Genomic DNA, 27,026 nt, shown 5'->3' with positions numbered 1-27,026 from the left:
CCTATTTCTATTCGCAGAAGCAATTCACATTTTACAGTGGCAACAATTCTTTCTGAAGTCAGATCCCAGAAAACATATGGATGTCATTCAGTCAGTGAAATGTCTTCAAGATGCATGTGAAGTTGAAGCGGAGATGCAGTAATACGTTCGCATATTGCATACGTCCAACGTTATGCAACCCATGATCGATAATTTCAATTCTTTTGTGGAAAACGGATGCAATAAGTTAAAAATGTCCTGTTATTGGAATACATTCACCAGTGTTGTGTTTCAAGTCTTAAAAGATATGATTCGAGCTGACAGAGAGAGCAATTGGGAGCTTCTTGTGTATGCTCTCTGACGGGCCGTTCCACTGTTCGGAAAATAATTATTCTAGATGGGGTTCAGTTTATTTGGAAGACTGCTTGAAGCTTCAAGAAAAACACAAAAGTATCCATGAGGGGTTCATGAGAAGTCATTTTGTTGTCCAACAAACAGATTGAAACTTTAGTGGAGTTGCAATGAACTGGAATGGTTTCTCCACTCACACTGAATTGTAGTCCCAGTTCCTCACATGTCTGGCCATTGTTCGCCTCAATTGCTTCTTGAAGATCTTTATTTTGTACGTGTATTGGTCTTCCTGCACGTGATGCGTCTTCGAGTGTTTCTTCACCGTCCTTAAACTTGTTAAACCACCGCTGCACTGTCCGCGTAGTCATGACACCCTCACCAAAGGCCTGGCATATCATCCGCTCCGCTGCAGCGGTGTTTCACTCCAGTTTGAACTCGTACAGCATAGACGCCTTTAAAACGCTCTGTGGAGGTTCCATGTTCACTCTGTCCTTACGCAAGTTCACGGTGTAACTGAACTGCCACAACCAGGTAGTATGTTGGACATACCCATACCAACAACTGATATTTGCCTTTTTTCCATTCCCACTCAGCTCACGGTGTGAGGGCCAATTGAACACAGACCTCCACAAAAAACAACAAACCTTTCTTGGTTACCTTTATAGAATAATTGACAGTTCAAGAAATAATGCCAGAGTAATAACACGCTTGTCATTGTTGTCATTGGTGACATTTTATTGAACGCCTACGACATTGCAACATTCTTATTTGGTGTTTTTATTAAAATAATATGAATTCAGTTAGTGTAAGTCTGTAGTTTGATTTATACAGTGTGGCGCTAAATTCGTTGTACAAGAGCAGAGGAGTGATTCCTGAAAGTAAAACAAACAAAAAAAGTTCCTATAAACATAGGGCGAAAACCCCATCGTTTATGTGTTATAGGCTGCCGAAAACATGAAAAAATGAATTCTAAAGGTCCATAGCTCCAAAACTATGGGACATACTGTAGTCGGGTCAAGACTTCACTTAGGAACTAGTATGTGCCCTATCCAAAAATACATGTTTTAGAATCCTAAGGCACTCACGCAACAATTTTTATGGAGGTAGTTGGAGAGTAGTTTATATCATAGGCCCGTAGTCAAACTCCCTCTTTAAAAATTGTTGTGGAAGCACCTCAGGATTCTGAAACACGCATTTTTGGATAGGGCACATACTAGTTCCTAAGTGAAGTCTTGACCCGACCAAGGTAGAGCCCATAGTTTTGGAGCTATGAACCTTTAAAATTCATTTTTTCATGATTTCAGCAGCCTATAACACGTAAACGATGGGGTTTTCGCCCTATGTTTATTGGAACATTTTTGTTTGTTTTACTCTCAGGAATCACTCCTCTGCTTTTATACAACGAATTTAGCGCAATACTGTATAGATAGATAGACATAGATACAGATAGATATCAGTTACATCGTGGCTAAGCGGTTATCGTACGTGCCTTTGGCGTGTGAGACTCGGGTCCGATTCCCAGCAGGAGCTCATACGGTTCGAATTCCACGTCTGTAAGTCCACAGATTAAGTTGTAGGTCCACGTCTCATATAGCCTCGCTGCTGAAAGGGACGCTAAACCCAAATTGAAATCAAATTATATGTATATTAATGACTGTCTACAGTGGTGAACATTGTTGCTGCCGCTGAAAACGTTGATTGATACAATTGTCAAAATTAATTTTAGCTAATTACTAAATGCTTCATGATTTTTAACTTCTAAAATTTGGTGACACCTTATGGGAGTACGCAACATACCTGTTGGAAATCACAGTGTTAAGAGATCGCTTATTTATTTATTTATTTATTCTGTAAGTTATAGTTGTCTTGCACCTGACTGGCATCTGACATATGGTTTTGTATTTCCGTTCTTTGCTCTTTATTCTTATGTATAATATTTTGTATTCCAATAATATGAGTATGTTGGAAAGTTCAAAACTTGCAACATGAAATTCACAATAATAAATAAATAAATAAAAATAAATAAAAAAAAAAAAATCAGTCGGAATATGAGAATTATTGTCTCAAGGTTACTTAACTGACATATCTGATACTTCTGTTGCTACATAGTCTGTATCATTCTCACAATCGTCCAATAACTCTTCTTCAAACAAATTACCATCACTGTCGCTCAATTCCGCTTCTAAATTGAAGCGCATTGCATCGCCAGACAGGCTCTTTCTCGCCATTTTGATGGTCAAACAGTAAAGACATGGTTTTTTGAACCCTTTATTAATTAGGAATCTTCACGCCATCTACTGACTAAATTCCGAACTACGAAGTCCAAGGGATATTTCAAATCTGCTAACTCCGTATAATAAAGGAGCAAAACTATCTAAATGCATTTTGAATCAAATCACGTATAAATACGGAATCCACAGTCTACAAAAGATCAGCTACTCCGTAAAAATACGGAATTAGCACTCAGTGTTAAAAATGAGGTCAAGTTAGACCGGTGGTGAACTAAAAGAGGTGGCCAGGTTGACAAGTTTCACTGTATATGTTAATGTTTACTGTTTTGGTGTACTTGATGTAAAATGCACTATGACATTGACAAATAAAACTGTGTTAACATTGAAATATTACTTTGTTGTTAGCAAGTACATTAATTTGTTTTTTCGTTGTAGGTTCCAGGATCGAGGTCTAATTGCCGAACTTCGCTCCCACTTGCGACGTCAGATGATAGCGGCTCTTCGTGATACATCGTTGGACCCAGGGCGTTTTCGTTCATCATCTGTCTCTCCCAAACTTCAAGCTTTGAATCTGTTAGTGGCGGAATTTATGCTTCAAAACAATTACCATTACACGTTGTCCGTGTTCTCTAGTGAAGTGCCTCTTCTAGCCAATGTACCAGAATTCGCGGCGTCTATTTGTGACTCGGTGATAAAATCTGAAGGTTCCGATCCACCTCGGTTTCAAAGAACTGACGTCAAAGATATTCTGCAGACGTTAGGTATAATTCCTGATTCTTCAGAGGGGCAAAAAATTTTCGCGCTTTATCATGATAGTACAGATCGAGAACCTTTGCTTAAATGTATCTTGACTGTGTTAACGCATCGTTGTGGTAATCGAAGAAGTAAATTGGATAAAAACGAATCGAATAAGCTTTCTCGAACGACTGGAAGCGGAGATAGTAGTAAGTGTTCTGAGTTGTCAGCTGTGGTAAATGGAGTGAATGAAGATGCGAGTGAACATAAGAAATCGAAATCCCATACCAGTACAAAGAATGGGAATGGATCCACAGAGGATTTGCGGAAAAGTTTAATGGAATCTCAGTTAGAAAATCAGAAGATTGCACAACTACAAGAGGAGATGAGAAGGTAAATTTTGATCCTTTTGTTAAACCGATTTATATTATACAGGGTGTTTCAAAACAACACCGACAACGTTCTGGGAGGTGATTCCTGACACCAACATAAGACAAAAAGTATGGACCAGCCTGGGTGCACAAATGCTTCCTTTCGGAGTTATAGCCTGCCGAAAACATGAAAAACTCAAATTTAAATGTCCATAGCTTCAAAACTGTGACCTACCGTAGTCGGGTCAAGAATTCACTTAGGAACTAATACGTACGCTACCCAAAAATACATGTTTCAGAATCCCAAGGTACTCACGCAACAATTTTTATAGAATGAGTTTGGCTACGAGCATATAATTTGAAGTACTCAACAACTACCTCTACAAAAATTGTTGCGGAAGTACCACAGGATTCTGAAATTAAGATATTTGGATAGGACACATGCTAGTTCCTAAGTGAAGTCTTAAGCCGACTGCGGTAGGTCCCATAGTTTTGGAGCTATGGACTTTTAAAGTTCAATTTTTCATGTTTTCGGCAGCCTATAACTCCGAAAGGAAGCATTTGTACACACAGGATGGTCTATATTTTTTGCCTTATCTTGGTGTCAGGAATCACCTCCCAAACGTTGTTGTTGGTGTTGTTTTGAAACACCCTACATATTTAAATCTCATTACTGCTGTTCAGGAATTACCTTTAAATTAATCTTAATGTGCATTTAATTTTGGATGTCAAACAGTACCGTATGTTATAGTAGTCGCGCCGAGTCGTGATGCTTGACCTAGATCTGCCGATTTCACCACCCAATAGAACGCGAGGGTGTGTTTCGGTCGTCAACCCCCACCCATCATATTTTGTCAGTGTCGTCTCTCGCTCTACACGGAAGACATCTCCCGAGAGTACAGTGTTGTCGGATTGGCGCCAAGTTTCGTTTTGTTAATTGTTTATTGTTGCGTTATATTTTTGTTGTTACTATTCGCGTTATTGTTACCGTTTTAGAATAAATGGTTATTGTTGGGCAGTGTTATTATTGGTAATTTTTAAGTGTTGTCGTGTGCCTTTGTGTATATGTGATATACGTGTATACTCTTATACGCGTACTTGTTATTGAATTCGTTTATTCCCTTTTTCACCTTGCGTTCCTGTTCTGTTCTTGGGATATGCAATATGAGTGATATTAGAAACAATAAGAAGGTGATTCACAAGCAAGGGAGATCTATTGTATATAGTGTTCTCCAGTTTTTTAAAAAAGAAGCCAAAGCAGGAGCTCCTCTAATCAACATAAACAAAGTGCAGGAGAGAGCTGCAGAAGCTTGTGGGGTAAGCAGGAGCTCTGTTCAACGCATAACTGGAGAGGCAAAGGAGCGCAAGCTTCAACAGGTGAAACATCCTTCGTTTCTCCAAGGAAACGAATAAACAGAAGACCAGTAATCACTGATCTGGATGATTTTGATAAAAATGTTCTTAGGAGGAGAATATTCCATTACTATGAGAAGAGTGAGTATCCTACTGTGGATAAACTTCTTCGTGATATGAGGAGTGAAATTAACTTTAAGGGGAAAGCAACGTCCTTACGTTCCATTTTGAAGTCAATGGGTTTCCATTACCGGAATACAAAAGATGGTCGAAAGTACCTTCTTGAAAGAACGATATTGCGGCTTCGCGTGTAACATTTTTACGCAAAATCTGCAAGGCAAGAGAAGAGGGGCGGAAGATATTTTACCTTGATGAGACATTTGTGCACAAAAACCACTCTCATTCCAAGGTGTGGCAAGACGAAGACGGAAGAGGTGGTTTGAACGTGCCTGTGGGAAAAGGAAAAAGAATAATAGTGTGCCATGTGGGTTCCGGGAAAAGGGGATTTGTGCCAGGATGCAAATTAGTTTTCCGCGGAAAACAGAACTCTGCTGACTACCACCATGAAATGAATGCAACTGTTTTCAAGGAATGGTTTTTAAACTTTCTTAATAAGTTACATGACTTAGAGGTGAAAAATGCTGTAATTGTGATGGACAACGCGAGTTACCACTCAGTAATCTTGAATAGATCGCCAACTACGAACACAAAGAAAAATGACATAATTGAGTGGTTATCAAAAAACAATATTCCACACGATCCGAAGCAAACCCGTGTTGAGCTTTTGAAAATTGTACAGATGTCCAAACCTCGCATTAAAATGTACAAATTGGACGAAATTGCGTTAAGTTTTGGGCACACTGTAATCAGACTGCCTCCCTATCATTGCCACTACAACCCAATAGAGATGATATGGGCACAAGTGAAGAGATCGATTGCAGACAAAAACAACACGTTTAGGCTAAATGATGTAGAAAATCTCGTAAATATTGCTTTGGACAACGTATCTATACATCAGTGGGAGACATGTGTTGGTCACGCGGAAAAACTACAAAACGAAGATTTTCGTCTCGAAGTGGTTGCTAGTAGCACAATGGAAAATATTATTATAAATTTACAAGACAGCGATACGGAGAGCGAAGTTTACGTAGAAACAGACGAAGATGGACAAGAGGATGAAGAGGAAGAACAACTTGCTGTTCCTCTGGAATAGGTAAGATGTTTTTCTTTTCTATCTTTTTTTTTTTAACTATGTCTTATATGTTTGGCAACGTTGTTGGTGAATTTCAGCTGTTTGACGTTTCCCCACGTGCGCGCTCGGGAAGCGACTCCACGAATTGTACCGAAGTTTTCCGATGTGTTGGAGCTCAAGCGAAATATTTCTATGATTGGTTTAGAGCCCAAGCTTCACGACTGAGCGCGACTACTATAATAAAAATAGAATATATTACAGTGATAGAAGGAAGTCTCCATTACTAACTTGTCAACAAGCAGAGATGGTCTGTAACTTTGTCATTTGCCATCATAACATAGGTATACCGTATTTACGCGAATGTAAGACGCGCCCTTGGCGAAAATGAAAACACACACACACACACACACACACACTACATTAATTTTAAAGAATAAATAAATAAATAAACATGGGAAAATAAAGAAACATTGAACTTACTTCTGGAATTTGCGGTATATTCATGTGCATCTGCTGGTAGTTTTTTTTTTTTTTTTTTTTTTTTTTTTCCTAATGTAATTACAGTACAACACTTGCTGCTTCAGTTTTATAGCATTATCGGTATGATATTATCATATTATACCAGTATGTATATTATAGTGGTATATTATACTAGTATGTACACACCAGGGTTGGCAAAAACCATGCTTTTTATTGAAAAAAAAAAAACTTTTTTGTTTAAACCAGTTTTGTTTGTTTGTTTGTTTAAATAATTTGTTCTATGTTTTTATATTACATGTGGACAGAAAAAAGTTTTTCACCTTGGTGTTATTATGCAACAACCGGGTTATGTTGGAAGGTGTCACATAAGCTTAAAGTGGAATCCAAACCGCTTCTCGGTTTACATCCGAGAGAAATTGTTCTCCATTTGAACTTGAAATCGCAACTAATTGGCCACAATTGCGATACGTCTGTCGACTCACTCACGAAGGACTCCTGATAAAATTACGTTGTACTGATCTTTACATACTTCTTAATATAATTGTCAAGAGTCAATTCAGAAGGACAAAATGATAAACAGTTGCACAAGTGAAACCATTATACAGAATTGCATATGGACAATTTCAAAATACTGCAGAGTACAGAAGAACTAATTTAGTCCAAGTTAGTTCACTATAACTATTATTAGTCCAAGTTGAAGAAGTGCAACGACTTGACCGAGCGAAGTAGCTCAAGTGGTAGAGCGTTGGCTTCGCATTCGGGAGGTCGTGGGTTCGAATCCCGCTGCCGACCAACCTGACTGAGGTTTTCCAGGGTTTCCCTTAGTCCTACCAGGCAAATGCCGGGATGGTACGTACTAAACAGGCCCTGGCCGATACCTTCCCAAATCCTTTCCATTGTTATTGTTATTGTTATATATCCAGTGTAAAATGTTCTCTGAGCTGTATCTGGAGATTGTTAAATAAATAAATAAATAAATAAATTTGCATATCAGTAAGAAAAGTGAATAAAGATTCGAATTATTTGAGTTCACTTTGGCTCTGACCCATTTATACATAAATAGATATCAAAGATACTTTTGATTTCAATAAATGCCTCTCGTGGCGTTTTTATGACCCCCTCCCAAAAAAGTACAGCATTTCGGTGTATTTTGTCAATAGTAAACATTATTAAAACGAAACAATATTTACAATTTTTCTTTGATTGGAATTGAGTAATGAATGCGGGATGTAGATCTGAATATAATACAAATAATATACGGAAGGGAAACGTGATAATCCACAAATGTGTGTTCACCAAGATTTTACGAACACTTACACTTTTACGAACATTTTTGGTTTTTTGGCTTAAACCATGGTTTAAACCAGCCAACCGTGGTACACACACACACAAACAAACAAATAATTATTCAGCACTTATTTAAATTTCTGTTCGTACACACAAAATACACTTTTTTTTTTTTTTTTTTTTTTTTTTTTTTTTTTTTTTTTTACAGAATTGTGGCTAACGGGATTAGCCATTTTTAGCAAAATTCCATCTAATCTGGTATAAATTTGCATAACTCAAATTTAAGGCAAAAAAGTGCGTCTTATAATCGCGTAAATATGGTATATTGTCGCGAACAATTCGTATATGCTGGGAATACAAGTAGAGGGAAAAATAAATAAATAAATAAATAAAAAACTGTCCATGATCCAAGAAGGCAACATCTGATATACGACCTGTTATAAGGAAAAATATTGAACTTCAGTCCTAATCTGCGAAATCAGATTCAAACTATTGTCCGTTTCAAAACATCAAAATCATGTCTTACACCACTACCAAAGTTAACCTAATTCTTGTTAGGTTGCTGTTTGTTGCCAGATGTCCGGTGTCATTAGGTAGATGAAGAAACAAGAAAGAAAAAAAAAGGGAGGAAAACAAGTAAGAAATAAATATACAATGTTATTACATAGTGTCTATCAATCACGAAAATCATGAAAAAGTCACGAAATCAGAAAAAGGTCATGAAAGTCAAGAAATTTAGCTTTTGGCTCTTTTTTTTTAAATCTGTACAAATACAAGTAGAGACTGGAAATGGTAAGCTTTAGATGTTACCAAATCGCAAGCAAAGCACGTTTCTATCACATACATGAAAATTCGACCTAATTCACACCCAAATTCGCTCTTGAGATTGTCCTTCAAGTGGCATCATTGAGCAGTGGCGATGCAAATCGCATCGCATCGCCGAAACCACCGACGCATCTAACCAGTTTATTCAACTGTGAGAAGACAAAAGATTTCCATTGCTCCAGGAAACAGTCCTTGAAAGTAGAGATATCGTAGATAAGTGCTAAAGAATATAGGTACTGTTATTAGTTCTTGAATGTTTCGAAATGTTATGGTTTGGTAAAGGAAAAAGGTCACGAAAAAGTCAAGAAATTTCATTTTGGAATTTTAGTACACACCCTGTATTACTTTTTGTGATAAATATCAGAAACCTAGATGAAAGGGGAGTTTGGTAACTTCTTTTCGTCTTTTTAACCGAGTGTCGTCTATTGTTTTCTTAGATTTATAGCGTGTTAACAAGAGATAGAAGCGTGGGAGTGTTGTGTGCATTGCCAGGAATCGAGACTCTCTTATTCTGAAGCCTAGTACATATATTTTTTTGTTCTTCCCACTGTTCGTCGTTGAGATACATAGCTTCTCGTACCAAAGTGAAGCGCAAAGTGGATTGATTTAAATCAGTCTGATTTAAATCACGATATAAATCACTTGATTTTTTAAATAAAAATCGTTGATTTAAATCGAATTCTGAAATAAATTAATTTAAAGTGAAAATAAGTAAAATCCCGTTTCTGTTCTGTTATTTCGATTACGGAAGCTAATAATCATAATTCAATGAGACTCAAATGTACAGTATAGTATGAAAACAAGTGTCATGCAGAGGAGGATTAGGGAAAATCCCGTTTTGAACAGGTAACGGAGCAATCCTACTTTCTTCTTTTCGTAACATTGGGTTTGGGTTTTCAAATCAACTATTCCAACGGAGAAATCACCATCGACATTTAAGACGAAAATTTTTTTATGCGTGTCTGCTTGTTTGTTCTCAGATAATAGGGCCTATTTAGAGGGGTCCTATCCCTTTTTGTTTTGTTAATTTTATAACTAAGCGAAGTTTATGTATTTCATGCCGCAAGGTAGTTCTGAGTTTTAAAAATAGGCCCCTGCCAAATATCAGTAACTTTTGTGATAAAAAGTGTCATTTTGATAAACGTTGTACTTTTTCCGTAATGCTTAACCTTTTAAATTATATCACCTATTTTTAGGTGATAGGGCAGAATCTTCATTATTCGATTAAAAAGGTACCAATAAGGCTTTTTAGTTCGTTTCCTTCAAGACTGGAGGCATTTTAGAACACGTTACATATGCTTTCACGCCTTTCTGCGTTGAGGCATAGTGTGTGATAACGTCATAAATTTAAAAAGATGTTTTTGTTATGCGTATTATTATTTTTTGGCGGGTTACATTTTGCATTCAGAAGACAAATTTTGCACACTCGTTCAGTGCACCCCTTAATAATTTTCAGATGTTTTTAGATCTCTGCGTGGAAACAGCGGGGTCCAGAGGGGCAAAAAATGTTTTTAAAAAAAGGATATTTTTAACAAAAAAATAGCTTTTTTTCGTGATTTTCCCGTCTCAGATTGAGACATATGAATGGTACCGTTTGAAAGGATGTTCTATCCTGAAGAAAATGATGTACGTACTATGCTCCTAGGATAAATAGGGATGTCTCAGGAAACTGTTATCTGAGGTTCTGTTTTATACGGGAATCTAGGGTATTTGGGGAATATAAATTTTCGCGGGTTTACTTTTGCACCTACAAGATTGAAATTTTGCACATTTACTCAGTGCACCCCTCAGTATTTTTCAGATTTGGGGTCCACAGAGGTAAAAATTTAAAAAAATATTTTTAACAGAAAATACCTTTTTTTGTGATTTACCCGCTCCAGATACATGATGGAGGCATTTGAAGGGTAACGTTTGAAAATTTATTTTATTCTGAAGAGAATAATGTACCAATCATGATCCTAGGATAAATAGGGATGTCTGAGAAAATTTTTATATTACATCCGGGGCATTGTGGGGGGATGTTCTTAGCTCATTGTTAAATAGTTTCCTCATCCTTACTACTCAAGATAGAAGCTTGAAATTTTGTACACACATTTAGTACACTCCTTAGTATTTCCCAGTTGATTTTGAGATCTGTGCGTTAACACAGGGGAATCCAGAGGGGATTAAAATTTTTTTAAAAGTTAAAAAAAATGCCGATTACTCAAAATTTTCCGCTTCAGGGACATGAAAGGGAAATGTTAATGTTGCCGTTTCAAAGGCTGTTCTATTCTAAAGCGAGTGATGTATGTACCATGATCCTAGGATAAATAGGGATGATGCTGTAGCTGCTTGACTGAAAGTCTATAATTTACCTTTAAAAAGAGCCATAATTTGAAAGGGTTAAGAAACATTGTTTGGGATTGATATAGGTTAACGATTGGGGATAATTCAAAATTCAACTCCAATACTTTCACTTAAATGGCATAATTAGCATTTAATACTAATTCCTAATGCTTTTTCTTCAGTTCGCGACTTGTATTATACGAGGAGAAAGATTTGATTTAAATAAAAAAAATCGATTTAAATAAAAAAAAATCAACAAAAATGATTTTTTTTTAAAAAAAAATCATGATTTTTTTCCACCCTGGTGAAGCGTGAAGGTGTTCCAAAAGGAATGATGTCTGACCTCGTCTCTCATTTTCTGTCCAAAATTATCTCATTAATTTGAGCTTTATTTGTTACAAGTAGTATACGCGTAAAAAGTTTATGTTACCGTTAGGAAACAAACTAACAACGATCCTGTAGTTACACATACAGTACATAAATAAATAAATGAATAAATAATTTGAGTTGAGTTGATTTTGAGTTTAACGTCCCGTTCAGCAGCGAGGCTATATGAGACGTGGACCTACTGATTAACGTGGAATCCGAACCACATGAGCTCCCGCCGGGAATCGAACCCGGGTCTCCCACGCCGAATAAATAATTTCTTCCAGCTAAATGAATTATTATTGGCAACGAATAACATACTATTTAGATCAACAAAAGTTAGTTCTTTTTCGAATTTCTAGCTGTAGCTTCGATGCTAAAAGAGATATTAAATTCAAATGTAATCAATGGTGTATATTATACGATATCATTGCCTTAAAAAAAAATGCATTTTAATGAAGACGTTGCATGTCTTAATCTTACATACACCAAGGTGAGTTAAAAATTGTCCACAGTTTTATAAAGAGAAGAATTTTTATGGATGTTCCTTTAGTATTATGTCATAACTCAGGTTTTGTGTCAAAAATAATATAAATTTTGTTTTCTGTCATTCGATACTTTAATTTCTAGAAAATAACCCAAAATTAAAAAAAAAAAAAAAAAAATCGGGGTAGTCATGAAGTGCCCTCTCGAACGTAACGTATTACCATAATGTGGATGAGGTTATTTCCAGTTGAAGATTCTGACACTAGGCTTCGCTACGGGTGCAGCTGACGCAAAGCGTCGTACACCTAAACGGAAAAGACGTGTTGGTTTCAGAGTGATGATATTAAAAAATGGAATCATACCAAGAAAGAGTTAAAATATGTCCCACCGCATAAATTATTATTTTCTGTCCCAGAAAAATATAATATTCTTCCCTCTTTTGTACTAACTATAAGCTAAAAACAACTGAAGGGACAAAGTAAGAGAATAATATTACATTCTCTGGGACAGAAAATAGTGACTTATGTGGTGGACGTTTTTTAGTCCTCCCTTGGTGTACAGTATTACGCGTAACCTTTGGTGTAGGTAATGTTAACAGTCCTACATTCTTTTTTTATATGTTCAAAAAAAATCCTTGCAGAACATATCGAAATTCACAGCCATTTGGGGCTCTGCTTTTATTATTTATTTATTTATTTATTGAACAAATTCCCAGATACAGCATAATTGTGCCATTTTACAGAGGGAAATATCAACAAGCGGGAAAAAAAAGAAAAAGAAAAACAATTTAAAAATAAACAACAGTAACATCAATAGTATTAACAAAGAGTGCACAAGTAATATTATTTAGCCAGCACGCGTTTTATTGCTCTTTCAAATACCGGTTAGCTCGAAAAAATGTCCACCTCACTAGTTAGATTATTATAATAGTTGGGTACTCAGTGAAAAAGAGACCTCTGTATAATTGTCAACCTAGGGCGTGCAAGATGGAATAGGTGGGTATTCCGGGTTTTGCGGGAAGGGACATGCAAAGATAGTTGTTGAATTAGGGTTTCTGATCTTAGGTTCCCATTTACAATCTTATGAAGAAACTTCAAATCAGAGTTATTTCTGCGTACTTCCGGCGTCTGGATATTAAGATATCGCAAAATTTCCTCCTTAGGTAATATTCGAAGTGCGGGAACACGAAAACGTACTATTGCAATAAAGAAATTGAGAACAGACTCAAGTCTAGAGAGATGTGTAGGTGCGGCCATGGCCCATATGGGAGAGCAGTATTCGATCTTGGGTGCTATAAGAGTTTTATAGAATGTTGTTAATAATGCCACAGTACGTAGTTCAGTGAATCGGTAAAGAAGCCCCAGCATACGCATTGATTTCTTAACTATTGAGGAGATGTGGTCAGAGAACGAGAGTTTGCAATCAAAGATGACACCAAGATCATTATGACTGGCAGAATGTGTTATAGGGGAATCGTTAATATGGTATTTGGAGGGAACAGGAGACTTTTTCAGAGTAATTGTAATACCGTCACATTTCTTACTGTTAAGTTTCAATTGCCACATTTCACACCAGTCTACAAGATAATTTATGTCTTCCTGTAGGGCAATTGTGTCATGGAAACATGATATTTCTCTATATAATTTGCAATCGCCAGCAAAAAGCAAAAGACCACTAGGATTAACTGATAGGTGAGAGTAGAGATCGTCCATATTATTATTATTATTATTATTATTATTATTATTATTATTATTATTATTATTATTATTATTATTATTATTATTATTATTAAACGTAATGTTGGGGTGCCGGTAAGATAGGAGATAAAAATGCAACTTATTTCATTTTCTCTCTAAATACTGGGAGCGCGGTGGCTCAGTGGTAGAGCGCTTACCTCTGGTGTGTGAGGTCACTGGTTCGATCCCCGACCGAAGTAAGTTTGGTGGACAGTATCGTGTACGCGTTTTTTTTTTTTTTTTTTTTTTTTTTACGGTACTCTCGTTTTGTCCTGTATTCTCATTCCACCAGTTCTTCCATTATCTTTCACTTTCTTTACTCATCGTCTCTCTTAGCCTAAATGGCATAATCGTGGGACGTTAAACTGAAAGATTTCATTTCTCTCTGAATACTAATTACATCGTTGGGTTGCATTGTTAATAGTATGAGAGAAATTAGTTCCTTTAATTTAAAAAAAAAAATCTCCACTTAAACCATTAACTTATAAAAAAGCATTTTGAAAGCCTCCAGGACTATCAGGTCCTTTATTTATTTAAAAAAAAAGAAGAAGAAGAAGAATCGTTGAACTTAGAAAATAAAAGTGTGTAATACAAAATGTGCCAATAAAATAAAAACAAAAAACATAAAACTTTGGGTAAGAACTAGTAACCCTATTATTTATATATATATATATATATATATATATATATATATATATATATATATATATAATTGCAATCTATCTCAATCAAAAATTTTCTATGTTAATCTGAAAACTTTTTTTGAGTTCCAAAAATAGTGTGAGGCAAGATAAATAGTGAGAGAAACTTTTGTCTTATTTCGATAATATGAATCATTACTTAATGCAGAATCTGTTTCTGCTTTTTTTATTTATTTTTTTTAAGGTTAGGGTCACGATAAAGATCGGTGTTTTTCCTCCTATTGTAGTCATAAAAAGTACAAGTGTTTATAAGAGCATATATATTTTTGAATATGAAGTTCAGGCATTAAATGCTACATTTATATAGCAAATCACATAAAGAAACCTTCAAACAAAGCATGGTGTTGATATTCTGGGAGCTTAGACGTTATGGGGTACTTCATGAACCATTATAGCCCTTTATATATATATATATTAATATAAGGAAGAAACAACTGATTGAAACTTATTTTTATACACCAAATTCTCTGTAGGTGCGAATTCAATAACAGAGTGAAAAAGTGAATGACTGGAGCGGGATTCGAACCCAGGATCTCCGGTGTACTGGGCCAATCGATTAACCATGACGTGGTCTGAGTGGAGAGCACCGACTTCAGAGAGTGTGTGTGGCTGTTCTGGGAAGCGGACTGGACCCATACTGGTTAACGCATCGGTATGGTATACCGGAGATCCCAGGTTCGAGTCCCGGTCAAATTATTTATTTTTTCACTCTTTGTGTGTGTCATTATATTCCTTGTTTTCGTGAAGACTGGAGTTAATAAACATTCGTGTAGTGTGATTCATGAAGCATCTAATACTAAAATTATTGTTGCAAGTTCGAAAAAAACATCTAGGCTGGCTGAATTTCAATAACCATGTTTTGTTTGCGGAATTTTTTATGTGACTTGGTACAATATTTTTCATATGCATCTTACAGAGATGTAACGTTTAATGCTTCAACCTTGTATTCATATTATATGCTGGGTTTTATGAACACTTTTGTATCTTATGACTGTCATAGGTGAACAACGGCCGCTCTTTAGCCATCTTATTTATTTATTTGTTTTAGAATTTCATACTTCAAAAATTTACTCTTCAAATGGAGAAATTGTTGGTTTTACTTTTTTTTAAGACATTTATTGTAAAGATTACATAAATATAATTAGTGCGAATTCAAACTTATTAGGTTGGAGTCTAGTTTTCCTTTCAGCACCGAGGCAATGTGAAACATGGACGTACAGTGTAACGTGGGATCCACCTCCCTTTTTCTCCCCTACATTCGTTGAAATATTACTCAAATGCGTTCTTTGCATCCACTATCCATGCATGGAATGTCCTTCCACTCAACATACGGTAGTCTTACTTAATCAATCTATACAAGAAGTTGGTTGAGCAGACCATCCATCAATCTCTCGAGACTTACTGATATCGGACAAAAATGCTGATTTTTATTCTTCTTACCTTTTATTTGTTTCTTTATTCTCTAAAATTTATCTGAAAATATTATGTGTTTATTAGTAGTAATCTGTATGTGTTATTGTAAGTGTAATTTTTGTATGTTATATTATTTACTTTGCATTAATTGGAATAGTAATCTGATCGTTACATGGTCAAGTGCAGCGCCGTAACTTAGATTTTTTCTGGGGGGAAAGCATTAATACGCATAATTGTTTTTCAAAATCTTAAGCCCCCTCTTTCCATTTTTCTCTTACTCTTTATGAGCCCCCCGGAACCTGTGGGCCCTCATGCACGGCAAGGTCTGCGGGGCCATTAGTGACGCCCGTGAGCCCGTTCCATACATGACAAATTAATTAAGGGGACAATATTGACAAATCTCAAGCCTTACGAATAAATATTATTTCTAGGGCCCCTGATAGTAGACTTTTTTTTTACTGAAATGGGCCCATGACTCATTTTAGTTTTAGTTACCTTTTGTGTGCTGTTTTGTTTATGTAATGTAGTGAACCTATTTGATGCTTAATTATTATATCATGTTCGTGTCGTATATGGAGTAAGAAAATTTTGTCTTAAAGTGGGCCCCCTCGAACGGCGGGGGCACTTGCCCCTCCCCTCCTAAGGTATGGCCCTGGTCAAGTGGAAGACAAGGCATGATTAGCCTTAACTTCAGCACGTAAAATAAGACTAAATAAATAAATACAATGAAAAATTTTGTTTTGTAGATTTTATGAATCAGAAATCCAACGAATCCGAGAGGAGCAAGAAGCGAAATATCGACAGGAAATATTAGTGAGTGAGAAACGCTTTCAAGAGGAATTTGCTCGCCGGGAAGTTGAAATCCATCGGAAGTTGCGAGAGGCCGAGGAACATCAAACAGCCCAACAGTTGATGCTGGAAAATGAACTTGTACAGAAAAGACGGCATCTCGTGGACCTCATGAATCAACTACGCGCTCAGCAGGAAGAAGTACAGAAGCGGTTGAATGAAGTGGAGGTAAGGTACAGTGGTTTTCTATCGCTAAAGATACTTTTTTTTTTTTTTTTTTACCAATATCTTGGATATAAATTGGCCAAATTTATACGGTTGGTTAGATTTTATTGAGGGGATGAGTGTTGTTACCTGTTATTAACTTAATAATTTATTGGATGGTATTTAAGGTTGGTTTAAAAGGACAAGTTTTGCCGATAGATGGCACTACAGTCTTCGTATCTCTCCCATATATTTTTTACCTTTCACGAAAATTCACGATTTCTCTTACAAATTTCAACCTAGAGACTTCAAATTTTTAGAGAAGGAACTTCATAATCTATCGAAGACAATAATCCGTGCCGATTTTTTATTTAGAATTTTGTTCATTGTTGAAATGGTTATCTAAATCTTGAACAATGGAACTGTTTCAACAATAAAGAAAATTTAAATAAAAAATCGGCACGGATTGTTCCGTTTGATAGATTATGAAGTTCCTTCCCTAAAAATTTGAACTCTCTAGGTTGAAATTTGTAAAAGAAATTGTAAATTTTCGCGAAAGGTAAAAAATACATGGGAGAGATACGAAGGTTGTAGTGACATCTATCGGCAAAACTTGTCCCTTTGCACTAACCTTAAAACAAAAGACACGTGTTTTTATTTTCCCCTTTGCCAAAATGCAATGTTTTATTTACAGGTAATTACAGAAATTAATTTAATGATTACATATAAAAAGAGATAGCCATTAATTTTGTGGCTTAACTTTATTTTGCAGGAAACCAAAACTAAAAACTTGGGTTACCAAAATAACAGCGTTTTGTGAATGAAAAATACAACTTACATTAAACAGGATTTGAGTCTAGTTCTCCGTCGTCCACGCATTCTTTGCGTTACGATTATTGGGAGTTTTTGTTTTGAGTTTTAATGTGAACCTTTCTTACTGTCCTTTCGTGTACCTGTTATATTAGGAAAATTGCATTATTCTGGACTCTTGAGGTCCACTATAATTACTTTGTTTTTTCTCCTAATGATTTTAAATGACACGAGAGGATACGTAATTGCCCGAGATTATTATTTTTTTGTTACATTTACATTTTTATTACTTAATATTTACATTTTTAAATTGCCACAAAATAGCAATACAAAAGTGATATTTGCAATTTCAGAGTATTCTTTTTTCTTTGAGTTTTTTTTTTTTGTTTGTTTTTTTATAAAATATATACATGTATTTTTTTTAAAACTCTGTTTCAGATTTTCATTACAATATATATAGACTGTATTTGTATTTAAACTGCATCGGAAATGTCACTGTTCATCTCAGCGACTACCAAAAAGTATGGATTCGACACTAATATCGGTCATTTTCGATCATTTTTATATGTCAGGGCTCGTAGCGAGTCATTTTTTTTTTTAAACTAAAAGTTACTTGTTTTCAAGTTTGTCACTAAAAGTTACTTTTTGGGGGGTAAAGTCTTTTTTTTCTTTTTTTCTTTTTTTTTTTTCTATTGAAACTGGCCATGTGGAGACATTTTACTTAGAAAGAATCATAAGAAAAGAACTCGTAAAACACACAAATCTAGCAATAGACAATGCAAACCTTTCGAGAGAGAAACTCTTGATGTTAGGTAGTGATGGACCAAATACCAATAAAAAGGTTCACAGAATGATGAGGACATGAAAACATTTAGGAAAAATGATTTTTTTTTTTTTTTTTTTTTGTAAGGGTTGGCCATCAAGGTGGAAAGATTTCACTAAGATTGCCAGTAAGTTAGATTTGTCAAACATGTGAGTTCAAGGAGGCTTACACTTGAAAAATCATGTGAAAGAGTTCTTGAACTTCTCAGTGCTCTGCAGGAGTATTTCCTCAGGTTTCTTCCTCTAAAGAAATCAAACCTCATGGCTATTGGAAAATACAAGCCAATTTCTAAAATTTTGAAAAACCCATCAACGAAAGCGCAGTTAAATTTTGTCATCTCAAATGCAAAAGTTTTCAAACATATCGCAGAACGGCTTCAGAAGGAGGAGCCCCTTGTACATGTTCTGTATTCTAAACTTCAAACTGTTACCAAGATTTTGTTGTTGCGATTTTTGAAGAAAGAAGTTCTTACGTCTTTGACTGAACTGGATGAAAGTGCTGTAAGTGAGGAAAATCTGTTGGTGAAGTGGAGTGTGGAGAAGTAAATAAGCAGCTGGAAGGAGAAAGATGTGCTTAGTTTCAAGAAAAAAGTAAAGTCTCACTACGTGGTAGTATATAAACACACAGTGAAAACCCTTGAAATTTCCCTAGAACTTAAATACAGCGGACTCGTTTTAATTCGAACTTGGATAATTCGAACAAAAGTTTATTCCCCTTGAAAACTATATTAAAAACAATGATAAAAAATCGTGGGTAATCGAGCTTTTGAACCTCCTGTTTGGATAATTCGAAGTATTTACACTGGAAAAATTTGAAGTGTTCGACAGATTGCAAACAGAAGAATGCAGTTTCAACTGGCCTTTGTTTATCTGTTATTTTATCCAGAGGTTACCATAGGAAAGGGAAAGCTTTGTTTGTTTATACCACCTCCACTGGACTCCCTCCCGGTATAGAGAATCCACCAAAAGGTGGTTATGCATCTCTCCTCAATAACCTGGAAGTGTCCATCCCTTCTGTAGAAGTATGAACGACCTTGAACCCTGTCCTCAACTAGTAAATGACATGTCAGAACGATACATTTGTCCAGTTTCTTTTAACTGAACTAAAAGCAGTGACACAAAGGTAAGCAGATTTGTTTGAGATCTATTGGTGTGCATTATGCACAATGTCGAAGCCGGCGTGTATTCTAATTCCTTAGGAAAATTTGTTGCTTTAAAGATAAGATGCATTGCATGTTAATTAGTTTTTCATATACAGTACAGTTATTTTGTACTATTTATTTTACTTAAAAATGAGTTTTTCTTGGTTATTTCGAATTTTCTCCGTGTCCCCTTCGACTTCGAATTAAAGAGATTCCACTGTACTTGTCGTCAACCGGAAAATATAGTCATTTGAATGTGTAACGTATATTACAAATCTGGCAAAAGTTCTTCCCCTCAACATTGACTTGAATTTACTGAGTGATGAGTGGCGGATACTTCAACGTAAGAATTTCTCAGGAAGGTTTTACAGTGGCCGAATAGATGTATATCAATCATGTGGTACCAAGGCAATATTTCTAACAAAACAATTGTACAAGAAAAACTTTTATTACCAGTTAATGGTAATCTAGATGCTATGTATTAATTACATTACTTTAATTTTGTATTATTGAACATAATGAAAATATAGAAATTTGGCCTTACCCCATCCAGATCAAAGTTGAAATATAAAACAGTGCAAAGTATGTAATTAATAATAAGCCTCTAAACACAAACAATACAATTTCTTATTAGCTGACAAACTTAAAATAAAATATTTTTTTAAATCTTAACATCTTAAAACATTACGTATTTCAGCTACGATCCAGCCAACCAGCTATTTTGGTTGAAAAAAAAAATGTAGAATTCAATTTATGGCCAAGTTTGGCATGAAGGTTTAAAGTTACTTTTTGACGAGATTTTGGTTAGTTTTTCGTGTGCTTTTTGTCACTTTTCAACTATTTAGAAGAGACGAGACCACTATGAGCCCTGATATCTCTCCCTCCCCCAAGTTGCGATTCTAAATTTTTTATTTGAACGGCATCGGTTGTGTCACTGTTCATCTCAGCGACCCCGAAAACTATGGACTCGACAGTAATATCGGTCATATTCGATCATTTTTAAATACTCCCCCTCCGCTAAGTTGCATCGTCAAAGTTAAATGATAAAAAACATTTCAGATTCGAACCTCATCTATGTTGAAAATTTGATCGAGATCAGTCGAATTGTTTAAGAGGTATGAATAGAGGCACGAGTTTCGCAATGCGCGATAAGACGAAATGCGTCAGAATTAAGTAATTTTCAGTTTCTTGACGTTTTATGACATTCTATGTGTATCTCCAATAGTTTCCGTTGCGCGATAAAACGCGAAATTGGCAGTTTTGCGCGAAATTTCTAACTATGCGATATAACGCGAAATTTTAAAAATACGTTTTCATTCCTTTTAAAACGCTAGTTTTTCGCTGACAGAACGGTAGAACGTGGCATGAACTGTGCATTTTGAGTGATTAGGACACGACTATAGAGAACATGTTGCCCGTTAGTTATCACCATCGCAGCTGGATGGGGAGTTCCGAAGTGATGATTGTTTGAAGTTTGTTGTAAATGGTTCGAACAAGCCAGGGGCGGATCCAGAGGGGGGCGATCGGGGCAACTATCTTATTTTATATATATAAATAAAACCCACCCCAAAGTTTGGAGCACTTAAAAGTAACAGTATGACAACCCACCGTCCCCCCCCCCAGAAGTCGGTCCTGGATCCGCCCCTGCAACAAGCAATGTCAATTGTTTTTGATGATAAGTGACAAACGTACAACAATGAAGGAGGAAAATGTGGAAACATGTAACATGCTTATGTTTAATGCTTAAATGTAACTTTTGCTTATGTTTTCAGCAAAACGTTCCTACCCATAGTAAGTTTAGTTACTGATTTCCTCAGTTTGATTTGAAAAATAAATAAATAAATTCACATTGTCAAGTGAAATATTCAGTGTATTTTGGTTTTAGGTCATTAATGGTTTACTTTTATAGTTATCTATGAATAAAAGGAACAATTGTAAAACTGTCAGGGAATTCTTTTCCACAAAAGCTACAAAATGCGAAACTTAATTTGGAAAATGCGACAAAACGCGAAATATGAAAAATGAAACGCGAAATTTTCAAATTCTTACTGGGAAAAACTTGTGCCCCTAGCTATGAAGTCAAATAGTCACTTTTAATTTTATATGTTACATTTTTCAGAATTGCTTTGAGCATTTCTCTTTTATTGTCTTGCTTATGTCTGAAATTGATTCGTGCATAGTTGCGTATTTTTAGTGACATGGAAGCAATTTGCACTGATTTTTCTTTGTTCTATACACTGAACAAATCCCGTCACTTTGTAAAACTTTTCAGGAATTATCCAAAGTAGTAACTTTTGAAACACTTTTTATTCATTCGCATTTCAAGCCTAAAGCATGCTTTTTTTTCCTTTGCTCTGGCAAGATAAAAAAAAAAAAAAAAAAAAAAAAAAAAAAAAAACACAGTCAAAGAAAGATATTGCTCTCCACAGATACCCTCAATTTTGCATGCAAGCAAAACTTTTTGACCCAACTTTGCAGGTATATATCTTGATAGAGATGGTCATTGGCAATTGCTCTTAATCCACATATCGGCGTCTGAGATTCAACACCGCGTATCTCCAATTTTGGCTAATTTGAGTTTTTAATACCATTAGAATCAGTATAGGTTGGCGCACAATCTGGTTAAGTAGTACACCTATATCACGATAAATGGCTCTGTTAGTCCCTCAAAGTAATACCGCGTATGTTGAGGCTGAAGCTAGTTTTCAAACAGTTCTTTGTCTCTTCTGTACAGCGTGGGCCGGAAGTGGGCGTATCCCTAATTGGTATTTTCTGACGGTTTTAGATTTTACCCGCATTTGTTTGGTAACATGGCTTGGTATTGTCTGGTAACATTGGTTGACATTGTCTGGCAACATTGCTATCCATCTTCATTTGTTTTCTGGTGTTGGCTGTGGCATCGATATCTGCTGTATCTGCAGTGACATCTTCACCAGCTCCCTTTGCCTGGCCTCCAAGAAGTCCCGATCTGACGACACCAGACAATGTTCTCTGGGGTTTCATAAAGCAACAAGTAAGAAACACTCGATATCACACAACGCAGGAATTACGAGCAGCTGTGGAGCACGCCTTCACCCTCGTGACTTCGGAGTATCTTCTCAAAACACCTGCGAGAGCTTGGCGCAGAATTCAGCTGTGTTACGACATGGGTGGTGACCATAGCGATGTTTATGACTCTTAAGACTTGAAGGTAACTGTGAACATTCTACCATAACTAACACTATACTGTTGAAACTAAAGGGAGGGGTACGCCCACTTCCAGACCAAGGAGAAATGTTATTTACGCGGTATTGAATCTCAGACGACGATATAGGCAGTATAGGTAGGTCATTATGATTGAATGAAGGCATTCAACAAAATGTCGTGATAGGTTAAGTGTGGGCTATCCGAATTGCGCAAATGTTTTTTTTTTTTTACACTTTCAACAGTATAGGTCGACTTTAGATATGTTTAAGAGACTAATCAGTAACATAAAAATAATACTAACCTTGTATCCGTAAAAGAGTTAATCATTATTGAATTATTTCACTAACCACTGGTACTTCCCTCAGTAATTTCTCGAATGCCATGCTAGAACCATTGTGTAGATTCCCTTGTCTTAGGACTATCCGAAAAGAAGATACCCTCATTATTTGAAAAACAAATTAGAAAATAACAGAAATTTCAAATTGAAGTATTTGAACTCATATATTAATAAAAGGAGGAAACAACCGATTTCAACTTATTTTTACACACCAAATCCTCTGTAGGTGCGAATTCAATAACGTATAAAGAATGAAAAAGTGATTGACTGAACCGAGACTCGAACCCGGGATCTCTGGTATCGGCACGGTATGTCGGAGATCATGGGTTCGAGTCCCCGTCCAGTCAATAACTTTTTTCATTCTTTCTATGTTGCTTGTACATATCTTCTGTAAAAGAAAATTTTAAATGGCGATTTTATATTAAATTTGAATAGTACTCTCACTATGAATGAAGACTCACTAAACTAGATAAAAAAAAAAAAAAAAAACAATCACAATGTGCCTTATCATTGCCTTGAAAAATTAAGACAAGATTAGTCTAGAAAACACTCTAGAGTGTTTTGTAGAATAGTACAGGGTGAGCACAAAAACAGTCCCTGATTTGAGAAGAATATAATTTTAATACCAAAACTACTATTCTGCTAAGCCTTCCACAGTAGCTGCATAAACTCAAAAAGTTTTAGCGGTACTAATTGAATTACAATGTGTGCGCCTCTGTTACGCGGGCGGGAACTATCGAAACGATACTCTTCTTCGAAATCTTGTGAAGCGTTCCCGATGTAATGGAGTTTATACATGCACTGATGCGTTCCTGACGATTACTCAAGGTTCTGAGTAGTGTAGCTACATAGACAAGGTTTACCAGATCTTCAGGAACGCGTTAGTGTAACTATAAACTCCAATACATCAACGGCACTTCACAAGGTTTCGCTGGAGCTGGATTATCGTCTTCTCGATGGTTCCCACGTAACGTAACAGATGGCGCGCACATGTGTGTTTGTAATTTCAGTCAACACCACGAAAAACTTTTGAGCTTATATAATTACTGCGAATGTTTGAACAGAATAGTACTTTTGGTATTCAAGTTATCAAATTAGCCCTTTTCAAATCAGGGACTGTTTTTGTGCTCACTAGTATTAATGTAACATACTCTGGAAAAATGAAAAATTGCAGCTTGGGACACACTCTAGAAAAACAGAACAGGGTAGCCCAAAAGTAGGCATACAGTCCCGTCCCGTATTTTGTATAATTTCTTATTGTTATCAAACAGGTAGACCTAGTTTCTTCATTATTTGTTCTTAACGTCTTTTTACTTATAACTTAAGCTCGGAACAATCGAAGCAAATAAATCCATAAACTAGAATGTTATACTTGATCAATGCAGGGGTGTATATCTACTTTTGGACCACCCTGTAATTTCGAAAATCGACAGTTTGAAAAAGAAAGATAAAAAACTCAGTGTTGGATCAAAATTTGCCATCAATCTTTTCGAATTTTGATCTGGAATGAATCTGTGACTAGTTTTAAAATCACTCTAAGTTAAAAAATTATTATTAGGACGATTTGGCCGCTTCCGGAACCTATGAGATCGTTTGCCCTTGCTCAAATTTCTATATAGATATGACGAAAAGAAATATAACCAAAGTGAAAGAACAGAGATTTGAGGTATGAGGAGTCCACTGTAGGTTTATTTAGGTACTTAAAAGAAACAGAGCATCAGATTGTTATAGATATAGCAATCATCCTTGCTTCACGAACACAGTCAGAATTGTGTTTGAGTACTTTTTCACCCGAATAAGAAATCCGAAACTCAATCTGGATAATGGAAATATAGATCATAAGTGGAATGACATTACTGCTAATTGTAGTAAATGCTAAAAATGGAATACAAAGTTAATATAATCATTTTTTAAAAATTGTTTTCATTGTGGTATTACACAACAAATTTCAAATAAATTTTCAATTCGAAAAAAAATAATCATGGTGTTTTTCTTTCCGTTTTTTAAACAATACTAATCATATTCTGATTGCAAAAATGGTGTAAAAATCTTGTATTCTGTGAATTCGTTGTATTCTATAAAATACTCGTACTGTGTACGTATTAATTACTCAATATGTCGGAAAAATAACGGTACTTTTTATTTAAAAAAAAAAAAAGAATTAGGCATTTTACCAACTCTATTTCTTTTTATTCAGAATACATCCCTTCCGCGACAGTACACTACTGGGCACGTTCAACCAATGCTAGCATAGAGTTTTGAATGTCCTTTTTCGGAATTGCCTCAATGACCCTCGTCACGGCAGACTGGACGTGTGTAACATTGTCATAAAATGTTCCTTTTATGGCCAATTTTAATTTTGGGAATAGGAAATAGTCACACGGCGATAAATCAGGCGAAAACGGAGGATGAGAAGCACACAGGTTTATTTTTTGGCCAAAAAATCAGGAACTGCGACGGTTCTGTGACATGGTGCGTTATCATGCAATAAAGACAAACTGCTTGGCACTTGTGAACCTTACGCGAACGATTCGCTTCCACAAACGCTCCATAACAGCCAGATAATATTCACCGTTAACAGTCTGACCCTGTGGAACGAATGCCCGAAGTATAATCACGATTTTTGTTTTTCGGTCTGCCTAGCTTTGGGTCGTCTTCCAAGGACTCCCGATCGTCTTGGAATCGCGTATACCTTTCGAACACACGTGTACGAGATAAGCCACTTGTTTTATCACACTTGTTTCAACATTTCCAGTGTTTATCTAAATGTTTTATCTAGCTTGAAATAAAATTTAATAATGGCTCTTTGTTCCATCGTGTTTTTGTGACGAGGTGACACCAGACACGTTTCTTGCTATATCTTGACACCCCGTTAATCGGTTCTCATGACTGTGGTCTCGTTTTGTTGAACAGATATCCAGCTTTCTGATAATCTGTTGCTTTACGGTTAATTTAAAAGGACAAGTTTTGTCGATAGGTGTCACTGCAGTCTTCGTAATTTTTTTTTTTTTTTTTTTTTTTTTTTTTTTTTTTTTTTTTTTTTTTTTTTTTACCTTTCAAGAAAATTCACGATTTATCTTTCAAATTTCAGCCTGCATACTTCAAATTTTTACAGAAGGAAGTTCATAACCTATCGAAGGTAACGATCCGTCCCGATTTCTTATTTAGAATTTTCTTCATTGTTGAAATGACTTGATTGTTGAAATGAATATCCAAACCTTTAACAACATAACTGTTTCAACAATTAAGGAAACTCTAAATAAAAAAATCGGCACGGACTGTTACCTTCGATAGGTTATGAACTTCCTTCTCTAAAAGTTTGAAGTCTGTAGGTTGAAATTGTAAATTTTCGTGAAAGGTAAAACATACATGAGAGAGATACGAAGACTGTAGTGACATCTATTGGCAAAACTTGTCCCTTTACACCATCCTTAATAGATAGAGCTAGTGGTTATTTGTAACGTAAAAGAAGTTTCATTACTTTTCCGACATACTGTGCAGTTTTAGCATTACCATTGGTACATTTTAAAATCTCTTTTCCCTTTTTCAGGAGAAAGGAAAAGCACTGAGGGAACACGAAGTAGCGTGGGAGAAACAGATGGAAGAAATGAGGAGACAAGAAGACGATAAACTCACCAAGAAACACATAGAGTTAGATGAACGTCAACAACGGCTGGAGGAAGAAGCGAAAAGGTAATTGGTTTTTCTGTTCTTTGTTCCATTTCAGTTTTCTAAATATCTTTTTTACGAAAGTTGTATGATCTTAGTGATAAGGCTCTGGACATTTAACTTTGCAGGTTGCCTTGTAAAATGAGCTTTATATTAGAGAAGAATTGGTATGACAGTTTTTCGAAGCTGGTACGTATTTCCATATTCTGTGCTTTATTTTTGGCTTCATATGGATC

At 35.7% G+C, this 27,026-nt stretch overlaps 1 protein-coding gene across 2 annotated transcripts in view; it reads left to right on the top strand.

Annotated features, from left to right (window-relative positions):
• The window catches only part of LOC145669562 (uncharacterized), a 68,516-nt gene that overhangs the window by 19,086 nt on the left and 22,404 nt on the right, over positions 1–27,026 (top strand). For both annotated transcript variants that reach the window (XM_081737769.1, XM_081737768.1), the window contains exons 4-6: positions 2,997–3,689; positions 16,578–16,848; positions 26,672–26,814. In XM_081737769.1, the coding sequence (XP_081593895.1) occupies positions 2,997–3,689; positions 16,578–16,848; positions 26,672–26,814 (1,107 nt within the window). The remainder of the gene's footprint in view (positions 1–2,996; positions 3,690–16,577; positions 16,849–26,671; positions 26,815–27,026) is intronic.

The sequence above is a fragment of the Thermobia domestica genome, chromosome 14 (genome assembly GCF_964235325.1).
Source record: "Thermobia domestica chromosome 14, izTheDome1.hap1.1, whole genome shotgun sequence".
In the NCBI taxonomy this organism is placed as follows: Eukaryota; Metazoa; Arthropoda; class Insecta; order Zygentoma; family Lepismatidae; genus Thermobia; species Thermobia domestica.
The sequence above is the reverse complement of the archived record's forward strand: the minus strand, read 5'-3'. Positions and strand labels throughout refer to the sequence as shown.